The following is an 11,507-nucleotide window of genomic DNA, read 5'->3' on the forward strand; positions in this document are numbered from 1 at the left end:
ATTTCAAATATAGGCCAATGCCAAAAACTAATATATGTCATATAATATATATATATATATATATATATATATATATATATATATATATATATATATAATGGGTTCGATTATGATACAAAAAATACATGATATTAGAAAAAAACTTACGTCCAATCAACGGGTATCATAAAAGAGGTGACCAATCAAGTGGTCTTCATCACAATTTACAAGGTGCTTTGTTTGGTCAAAGCTCTTCATAGATTAATAGGTAGCTTTAAACAAGTGATTTTTAAGAATTTGTTCATGATTGATTAGGGTATAAATGGATTGATGAATTCAAATCTGATTATAAAATTCAATATCCAAATTCGATTCGATAGCAAATAGATATTGAAAATTAATATTTAAATTTGATTTAATATTCAAATATTCAATTCAATTCAACTTAAGTCATATCTAAGTTTGAATGTAATCGGTAATAAATAAATATGCGAATTCAACGATTTAAATATTCAAATATCTGAAATTAGATTTTTGAATGTAGTGTTAGATAACATAAGGAGCTGTTTATCCAAACTCTGTATTTGCGCCATATATAACTTGCACAATGAGAATATGTCCTGGTGATTTATCATGTCTCGTCCAAGTCCCAACCACGGACCAAAAGTGACCCACTATGCGCGTTTGCCGTTATCTCACCGAGTCTTTGGTCCGACGGTTCAGGCTCGTTTTTTCATCTTTTGGATTACACTTCTCTTTTTTGGGTAATCGGTTCCCCTGACCCCCCTTTTTCCCCAAATTACTGATTGCGGGATTTGATTCCCGTCAACACTGAACAAACCAGCTAGTCCTGGTTGTGGGGCACTTGTCCCCTCTCCGCAACTACCTTGAATTCTCTCTTGAAATCTTACTATGCATCCAAACAGAAAACGAAGGCATGAGAAGACAATCACGGTGAGACACGAGCCTTTTTTATAAATCGCTCGTCAACCCAACCAGTCTTCGAGCTCCGACGAAGTCGTCCTTGGATGGATTTGGGCCTTGGCTGCTTTAGAGGGAAGACGCCAAGGAAATTTAGAAGAAGACGCGCGTACCGGAGGCAATGATTCGGTCAAGTCTGACAAGTCGAACGACATGACGTCGATGACTGTGATGTCACGTGCTATCATCATCCATATCACGTAAGATGGTGCATATGTTAATATGTAATACGCTCCGCTGTCAACGGGACACGCCGTCGATGATGAGTTGACTCGAGACGAGTCTTCCGATCCGATCCGACCCGTCTTGGCAAGTTCATAGATGGACCCCTACGGCAAAACCGTTGGATGGTCTGACTTTCTTCATCGATGGGTGATGTTGTCGTTGACTATGAAAAATACTGCGTGTACGTGTGACTGTGTGAGATCGACTCATCTTTCTGGGTCCCGTCCAAACACTTCTACAAGTTAAGTGGGCCGACCCATTTTACATGTATAGATCCTATGGGCTTTGGGCTTGTAATGTTGACCAACTCCGCCCTGAAAAGATTAAAGTCGGGAGTGGGTGGGCATTGGGCCCACGAGGAGGGAACCAATCGCGTGAAATCTCTACAAGGAAGACCATCCAATTTTTGGGTCCAGCATGATGGACACGTGTCAGATTATATTCTTTTCTCAAACTGAATTATTTTCCTTGTGTCTTACCACGTGGGGGTGCTGTAAACAACACTTTTTTGAAACCAATTTAGAAATTGAACTTTTTATTTTTATTTTTTTGTGGATCAGCAGTTCAATAGTTTGGATTAAATGGATCCATTTATGACATTAATTATGTAAGGTCTCCAAGGTGTTTTTTCAAGCCACTTTTAACACCGAGTGATTTGTAGTATGAGAGAGTTGCTTTTAGAGAAAATATCATTTCGATGTTTTTTATAAAATAATTTTTAATAATATCTACTTTGCACGGAATATTCATAGAAAATATGCAAAAAAACATAAAGTAATTTTATTGAATTTCAAAGCCTGAACATTGGCAGATAAAACAACATTGATAAAAAACATAATTTATAAATTAAATAAAAATAAACATATAAATAAAAAATTATAAATAATATCAAAAAGGGCAGTTTGGGTCTGGGTTCTATAGGATCTCAGGAAGTTTATGACCCATGTTTTAAAACAATGATTTTCACATAATGACATGACCCATGTACGTATTCAGTCACACTTAACGAAAGTAGATGCGATAAATGAAAGTTATCTTTAATGATGAAAATGACTAACAATAAAAACAAAAAAAAAGAAAAGAAAGTAAATGCTTAATTCATGAGCAGGTTAACTGATTTAGTCGTTCGATTTTTTCTGGCAAACGAGTGGTTTAGAGGTGTGAATGGATCATTTGGATGGGTGAATTGGTTTGGGGGTGAACATGCCCTTAATCGTGGGTTGAGACTTCTTTTTGTTTTTTGAAAATGACTTCTTTTGTTTCTAAAATTGTGCAAATTCTTTGTGACTTTTCTTGCATATACGCCAGACTAATAGTTAGTGGGATTAGGATAGTAAAGATGAATGTGAGGGCCACTGGCTTATGCAACATGGAGTCATTGCAAGTAACCCAAATTTCCTCCCAAAAGACCTTATAACTATGCATCGGTAACATCTTCCCATAAATGACAATATAATAATGCACGGTTGTAGTGTAGAGTTCTTGTGGATAGAAGATTCTGAATCATCTGAGGGAAGAATCCAACATCCATATATATTGCATATTGTTTATGTTTGGTTCAATCGGAACCCGAAATTAAAAGACGGCATCGGCTCAAACCCGACCTGACTAAACAAAGAAGAGACATTAAACCGGACCCAACTCATTTGACATATAATGCTACCATTTACAACGTTGGAGGCATGGCTATATGAATTAACATATCATTCACCCAATATCTTTTCAATGGTGGCGGAGGATGCAACACTAAAAATCTCAAATTTTCTTTATATTGATTGATTTGCCTCATAATAAAGTACATATGAAGTCTTAAGAACTTTCACTTAATTAATTTTCGAAAACATAAGAATCTAATACAACGCCCCCAGATTTTAAGCTCATTGTTTAGACTTTAGATATGGTTTAGGGCATTCACTCAAAATTTTCTTCTGATCACAAGCACGTTAGGTAGATCGATATCATCCCAAACTTACGCTCCAGAGGAAACAACACCCCCTTTGAATTCAAGGTTTTTGGCACCACTTTCCATCTACGTAACTGGGTACATGTCAACATGATACTGCTGCTACTATATATGCTCTTGATGATCAAAACACAGATGTTTACCTCTCAAAAGGTTTCATGTACTTGGACAGGAGTTCAGATGATTTGCGCCCCACAAAGGAGCGTCCCACAACGTCCCACCGTATATTCCTGTCATATATTAATAACATTTCTCGATGATGATACAACATTATAGGGCACCCTCTGTGAAGTCCGTTAGGTTGTTCATCGACTCATATACGACTCCAAATTCTATATCTAGCTTTCACCCTGTCGAAGTTATGGTGCTGCGCCAATGGGCATCTGCCACATCACCATTGTGAACTTCAAGGTGCGCGATCGACAAAACAGGTAGTGCCCATGTGGTGAAAAATAGATGATTGGCCTAGTATTATGAGTAAAACTGTATATGATTTGGACCCATGAAGTAGTCATAATCTAGTCTTGGATCCATTGTATATTAATTAGGTGATTGACTATTCTTCTTTCTTTGGATTAGGTGACTAAGTGTAGGGACCATAGATCATGACATCAGTGTTATGACAAAATGTATTCACTATCCAAATGAAGATGCTTGACACCCAAGTTTTCTTTTTGAATTATTGTCCAAACAGGGTGCACTCACGTGAGGTGCTGTTTTTCACTTGTTTTCCGATTAGAATCAGCTTGACTTCTTGTGTGAAGCTTGAAATTCCTTCTAACACCCATGAAATATTTATATTGATGACGGCCACTTCCTTCAAATAAACATCCTTCAATTAACACCTAACTGATCTAATCTAGTTATATTATATGCATGGAAGTGGGAGAAGATTATAAGATTACAAAATCACAATGGATGAGGGCAAGTAAACAAGTTAGTTCAAAGGAAAGTTCTTCTATGCATATTATGCCAAAGTCAATTGTACACTCTTCCTTTTTAATGCATGAAATTACCATAATCTTTGTAGAACCCTAATCTGTACTGTCAAATTGTAATCTAAGATCCATTGAAAGTACCCTTATCATTAGGAAAGAAGCAATCTGTGGGCAAATAGAGTTTCCATGGGTATAAGAAGAAAAAGGGTGAAGGATTGGGTCGTTTCAAGGAAAATGGCAGTTTCTTTATCTTTCTTAGATTCGTCTGGAATAATAATAATAATAATAGAGCTATCAATGGGTCAGGTCTGGTTTGAGACAGGGTGGATCAAACCTGAATCGATTATTAATTGGTTCTATAAAATAGACTAAAATAAACTCAATCAATTATTAATCGGTGACCTGATTATACTTGACATCTATAATTGCCTATGATAATAATAAACTTGGAATTTCGTTATTGATAATATAACTAATAAAAATGATGGTAAATAGTAAACTATTTATATATTGATAAAACGAGTATTTTTAATTAAAATGATTTTATATATTGTTTATAAAAATTAAAATTACAAGAAAATAAAGGGACCTTCATATATTATTAAATATACAATCAGTTTAGGTCTTAGTTGGTTCAAAATAGAAAGAACTGGTCTCAAACCAATTAAGCTACTGGTTGAACTGGTTTTTCTTCTCAAAATCCTCATACCCAAAACGTGTATTGGCACGCATTTCCTCTTTATCATGTGAATCAGAAAACCCTTCAAAATTATTGCACAATTGAAAGTTGTTTAGGAGGGCTATTTGTAAAAGGGAAAATAGGTTATCATGAGAGATGACTCTATGAAACTTTATTTTCAAATTCATGCAACACACTAAATTATTGCAAGAAGAGAGTGTCCAAGATACTGATATTTGTTTGATTGCAAAATATTCCAACATCATAATGGACAAATGTGGTTAAACAAGTTAGGCCAAGAGAAAAAAGGACAGCCTAGTGCACAAGGCTCCTCTCAATGTGGGGAAGGAAAATTCCTATAAAGTATGCAATAGATGATAGATAAACCACTTATCTTTCTAATAAAAACCAAATTCAACTATCAAATCAGAAGCTGCGATTTATGGAATACAGGTGAAGCAGAAGTTGGGTTGGGTGGAAGGCCAAGTTAGCATTAATTAGGGTTGAAAAATACAAACCCGGTTTAACTTTTGGATTGGTTAGGGTTGAGGCCTTCAATGACCCAACCCGACCGTATCTTTTCATATTTGCATATTTAAATGTATTAGTTTTAGTGGCATGTGCGAATGCATGCGGAGTTAGGAATCACTAAGATGAGATAGGATAGAATAGGAAATTGTATAAATAGCAAGGTTATTGTGGGTATGCAAAAGTTTGCATATAAATTAAAGTTAGGATAACAAACTTTTTTTATATAGATTAATACAAGAATATGTACCACACGTATGTGCAATTAAATATTAATTATATATGATATATGATATTTGGATTTAACTTTTATGACATGCATCAAACTAATCAAACTAATTAAAGCAAATATCCCTTTTCACAATATAGATTATAAATATAAATATGATATGACATGAGTGTATAACTCTAAAGCACTATAACTTCATTCATATACGTTAAAGTTTAGAGCTAATTGGCTAAACATAACTCTAAAAAGTGACCCAGAAAAAATAAACAAACATCTCTAAGGAGTGATAATATATATATTTTTTTCTAAGCAAAAAGAAATGTAGAGACTTGGCAAACCAATGCCAACCCGAAGCCCACCCAAGCCCAATCTAACCTTATGTTACCTTTGGTTGGACTAGGGTTGAAGAATTCAGGATTATATTGACCACATCAGGTCTAAGGTGGGTTGGGGGTTTAGCACTTTAGATTGGATTTGGGTTAGCCTTAACCCGACCTAACCCGGTCCAATTTGTATACCTCGAAAATTTTCTTACCAATGGTGAAGAAAGAATCTATGGACTATGGGCAATTAAAAGTTCTACACTGAGAAAAAAAAGTGGGAAAGGAGGATGAAAACTTTCACAAGTCGTTTCAAAATTTGGTAAAAGGTTTGTGTCCAACCATCTTATCCGATCGGCACAAGGAAAACGACAGTAACTAACTCCATCTGAAAGGCATCTTCACAGATCACTCTGGAATAACATGTGGAGGTATATATACTAACTGGCTACTGGTTGAACTGGTGTTTCTTTTCAGAATCATATCTAACCATGTATTTGCATGAATTCCATGTCTATCGGTCACCAACAACACCCTTCCACTTATTGCCCAGTAATTGTATAAGTCATTGGCGTTATCATAAATCATATTTCTATAAAGATGCCAGCTAGCTTGATGGTAAATTCTCTATACTCTAGCTAGTTGTAGCAAATAAGGATGGCAATGGTGCGGGTTTTGTAAATTCTAGACTCAATATGTCTCCTTAAACCTCCCAACCTATATCTACCCCCCCAAAACTATTGTAGGTTGGATTTTGAGAATCCAAATCCTCTCTGCATGTGGAAATGCAAAGTCCTTCTTGACCCTACCCTCCTTGCAAACATGCATCTACTTTCCTATTATTTCTTATTATATATAAGCAATAAATAAGTAATATAACACAAATAAATAACAAAAATTCCAATTATTTGATTAAAACATACAAAAATCACATAAACCATCAATTATCCTTCATATAAAATTTAAAATATTATTAAATTTAACACCTATACATGTGGGTTGGGGAGGGTCGGATTTAGTCTAATACCATACTCTAGTTGAACCCATACAAATTGTAGAATCCCAAAACCTGTCCTTCAAGCAAAAATTAGGGGTGGATACCCATCTAGTAGGATAGAAATTGCCAAAGTTAGTAAAAGAGACTAGGGATTGAGTCTTGCTTAGGGATGGTGATTTCTATCCTACCTGGTTGGTATGCATCCTAACGTTGTGGTGATGGATTTTGGGGTGGGGACAGGCTTTGGGATTCTATAACCTATATGAGTTTGGGTAGGGTACGGTGTTAGGCTAAACTTGACCTCCTTGACCCACATATTGTTGGAAAACATATGAAATTTATGTATTTTGTGTTGAATTTAATAATTATTTGAATTTTATGTGAAGGATAATTGATAGTTTATGTGCTTTTTACATATCTTAATTAAATAATTGGAAATTTTGTTATTTATTCATGCTATTTTACTTATTTATTGTTTATATATAACCAAGAAATAATAAGAAATTTGATGTGGGCCTGGTAGCCCGATGGCCCAGTCCGGCCCGACCCGCACCCCGATCAAGCTTGGTCATGTAATTAGGCCCGTGGGCTTGACCTCGGGCTTAACACAGTAAGCCCGACTGTGTTTCGGGCCGGGCTCGAGATTTGTCAAAAAAGCCCAACTCGGCCCGACCCAACATTATATACTTTATAAAATATATAATATATATTTTATATATTATATAAAATATATAAATAATATAATATTTATTAAAAAATATATATATTTATAATTTAATATATACATTTTTTATTCTTTTCTTTATAATTTCTCTCTCTCTCTTTCTCTCTCTCTCTCTCTATTCATCCGCTTCAATAGTAGTAATAATATGGGCTAAATTTCGGGCTTGGGCCTAAGCCCAGGCTTTGGACTTTTTATGAGAGCCAGGCTCGGGCCCAAGTTGTAGGCTCATTGGTCGGGCCGGGCTTGGGCTTGGACTTGGGCCTTAAAAAAATCTGTTAATACAGAGTGAAAACCCAGCCCGATCCATAAACACCTAATTGGAAGGGACTGTGTAAATGATATAAATAGGGTGTTGTGAGCACTGAAGCGAATTTCCATGTAGAGTTGCAGCTGAACGGACTGAGGCTGAATTTTTATCAAAATATAAATGGGCCTAACCACCAAGCCTGAAGCAGAATTCAGATCTCATACCAACAAGAATTCAACCCACACCTATCCACATGACACTATAGTTGTAGATGGAAAATATCTTTAACATGAAAATACGGAAGATATTATCCATGTGCAGTTGCAACGAGGTATGGGTAGATGCGGATAAGGTTCTTGTGGGTAGAAGATCCGAACTCCCTGACGCCTACAGTAGTTGCATCCCTGCCCTAGGCTGAGGCCACAATCCGCATCACTAACTCAGGGATTCCGATCTTGGGTAATTGGGTTTCAACTTTGAAGGAGTGGGATTTGATCCGAATTCCCTACCCAAAGAGAGCCGTGAGGAGCAGATCCCAATTCCAATTCCTACACAATGAGATATCCCATCTCAAACCCATAAAAATAAATTAATAGACACGGATGAAATGAGTAAGTCTAGATGCGTTGAATGTTGGTAGTGCACGCACCATTAAGAGACTACAAAACCGTGTTGGTAATTGATATCGACCTTGGTTTTAGAACATGTAGTCAATCAAACCAAGACGAGTTTTACGTACTTGCCAGATTTACTTGGAATTCTTTCATGCATTCGTTATGTTCGATGGAAATCCTGTGAAACCTCAGGTTACAGCTCACAATAACGTGTGATATGATGATGAGAAATTTCTTAACAGATCCATCAATCCAGATGGACTTATCTCTCTCAGGATTCAGGACACAACCATAAGCCAAAAATTGATCACTCGATCTATCACACTAGTAACCGACAAAGAACAAGTAAAATAAAAAACCCATGAGATAAATCTCTGAGTGTTTCACATGGAGTCATGCCTCATAAACAAAACAGTAAATGACAATGTGGGGATCAAGAAAACGTGGTAAGAGACAACTAATCAAGAAAGCAACCCCAATGGCCTAGGCTCGAACTCCAAGTCGTCGAGATATGGGATTGGTCAAGAATCAAGATGAGCTTCAATCAGCCCTTCTTTTGTTTGGTAGGCTTGACTTTGAAAATGAAGAAGACCGGCACGACTCTTTCATATTATTGCAATATAATATTTGGCTATTAGGCCTCATCAAAGGATATACAGAAGGCTGACACCCTCCCTCTGACGTAATACATGACCCTCTATTTCCACTGAACTTCCTTGCAACCAACCAGGCCATACTATATATTTTGACATCTCTCGGTTCTTTCTCTCATTCTATTAGCCAATTCATGCCGGCCATCGATCAATTTTCTCCACAATCTGTAGACTCGTTCTCCATCTCGTCAAAAGCAGCAGCAGCAGCGGCGGCAGCCATGGACTCGACTTGGTTGGATACATCTCTAAGTTTTGGCCTCAACGTCAATCCTCACCAAGTTACCGGTGAATCTCTGGTTAGTAGGACTTGAATTTGGGGACACCCATGTCGTTTTTGGTGATGAATTTGTTTGTTGAACAATCGAATCACTGAATTATCAAAAATAATTGGTTTTTTATTGGTTCAGAAGAGAGAATTATACACTGATTTTCTTGACTTGGGGAGGAATCACTCGGTAAATCAAGAGGTAATTAGGTGTTTGATAAAAGTATCCAAGGCAAACCAGTGCTGGATTAGCAAAATATAGTATTGATTTCATGTCTTGCGTTCATTTTTCAGGCTGGTGAATTGGTAGAGAAGTTGAATCAGATGAGTGCAGAAAACAAGAAACTCACCCAACTGCTTACTGTTATGTGCGAAAACTATACTACTTTGCAGACCCAATTGAAGAACTTGATGAGCAAGAATAACGAAACGGGCTTCACTGTGTCGAAGAAGAGAAAGGCTGAAAGCATGGATAACAATAACCACAATGGGGTTAGTGGTCCTACAGAGAGCACCTCTAGCGATGAAGATTCAGGCAAGAGGATAAGGGAAGACATCAAGACAAAGATCTCAAGGGTCTATGTAAGAACCGATGCATCAGATACCAGCCTGGTAAGCATCTAAACACAATCCTATCCAGTAATGGATTCATGTACAACTCAAGTAAAAAAACTAATCTGTTCTTTCGCTTCATACTACAGGTGGTGAAGGATGGATATCAATGGAGGAAATATGGGCAAAAAGTGACCAGAGATAACCCATCTCCTAGAGCTTACTTCAAATGCTCCTTTGCACCAAGCTGTCCAGTAAAAAAGAAGGTGAGCTAGAGATCAAATCTCAGTTTCATGTCTTCCACTTCTATATGAGTATTATCTAGGAGTTGAAAGCTAAATTCTTCTGGTGATCTCTTTCTTCAGGTGCAGAGAAGTGCAGAAGATCGATCGGTTTTGGTGGCGACATATGAAGGCGAGCACAACCACCCACACCCTTCTCAAGCTGAGGGATCACTGGGCTCAAGTCATGGTGTAACCCTTGGGTCCATCCCTTGCTCCGCCTCCATCATCAGCTCTTACAGTTCAGGCCCTACCATTACACTTGATCTTACCCAACCGGGATTAGGTAACAACAATGTGAAGAAACCCAACGAGGAAGTCAAGTCGCCAGCATTCCAGCAGTTTTTGGTTGAACAGATGGCTTCTTCCTTAACCAAGGATCCTAGTTTTACTGCAGCCCTTGCAGCAGCCATTTCAGGGAAGATTCAACAAAATTCACTAGTGCAAAAATGGTGACAATTTTGTCCCAAGCGAAACTTCTGTGTAACCTAATTTTGTTCTATTGGAGATGAAAATGGTGTAAATATTATTTTTGAAATAGAAAAAAAAAAGGAAACATGTGCTGTTTCCCCATGTGATCTGATACGAAGTACTTAATTTCATAACTAGCTAGTTGCTGATTCTCTGCAACTAGTACTCTAGACCTCCAACTAGAGAATACTGTCAGCAATTCCATGTTTGCTCGAGAGCAATTTGAGGAATTAGAAATTATCTGAATCCCTAAAGTTCAAGAGAATAAGAAACTGAAATACCATTCAAGATCCTAATTCAAGAAGAGTAAAGGGTGGACGATCAAGAAATTGTTAAGATCAGAAAAAAGAACAATCATATTAATTGAAAATATCCAACTTTAACTCTTGATGATAACTGGGCTAAGCAATTTTGGCTCAAGAAGTCAATTGTAGTTCACATGAACAAGAAGTTTGAATCTTTGGAGATGAGAAAATATGTCTATCTATATAAAATATAAAATTAGCAAAGGAACTTAGAAATAGCTCAAATAGATGATAGAATGAGGGAAAGTGGACCAAGATGATTGATTGGGTGGTCACACAATTACAGCACCTGTAAGAAGAAGCTATCTGTTATAAGTTGAAGGGACTAAAAGGGCAAAGGGGGCATACCGATAAGAACATGGGTTGAAATAGTAAGAAATTATTTCAAAATTTTAAACGCTTATAATTTAACAATGAATATGGCACTTATTAGAACGAAATGATGAAATAGGATTCATATAGCCGATCGAATATGGTTGGGATAAGGTTTAAATGATCACAATGATCTATATAAAAATGAACTATTAAACAATAACATTTCCTTTATCTCGTGCTT

General features: G+C 36.7%; 1 protein-coding gene across 1 annotated transcript; it reads left to right on the top strand.

The window, feature by feature from the left end:
• Positions 1 to 9,182: 9,182 nt before the first annotated feature.
• LOC148869672 (putative WRKY transcription factor 40) lies at positions 9,183 to 10,748 on the top strand. The gene is made up of 5 exons (XM_088971847.1): positions 9,183 to 9,373; positions 9,485 to 9,544; positions 9,637 to 9,954; positions 10,044 to 10,160; positions 10,260 to 10,748. Exons 1-5 carry the CDS (start codon positions 9,212 to 9,214, stop codon positions 10,629 to 10,631), a joined length of 1,029 nt encoding a protein of 342 aa, XP_088827973.1. The 5' UTR covers positions 9,183 to 9,211; the 3' UTR covers positions 10,632 to 10,748.
• The last annotated feature ends 759 nt before the right edge of the window (positions 10,749 to 11,507 follow it).

The sequence above is a fragment of the Nelumbo lutea genome, chromosome 2 (genome assembly GCF_056320005.1).
Source record: "Nelumbo lutea isolate HS-2025 chromosome 2, American lotus-T2T, whole genome shotgun sequence".
Lineage (NCBI taxonomy): Eukaryota > Viridiplantae > Streptophyta > Magnoliopsida > Proteales > Nelumbonaceae > Nelumbo > Nelumbo lutea.

Coding starts and splice junctions, on each gene's coding strand:
- LOC148869672 (XM_088971847.1), top strand. CDS start 9,212: ATGCCGGCCATCGATCAATTTTCTCCACAATCTGTAGACTCGTTCTCC. Junction 9,374..9,484: donor AAGTTACCGGTGAATCTCTG/GTTAGTAGGACT, acceptor TTATTGGTTCAG/AAGAGAGAATTATACACTGA. Junction 9,955..10,043: donor ATGCATCAGATACCAGCCTG/GTAAGCATCTAA, acceptor TTCATACTACAG/GTGGTGAAGGATGGATATCA.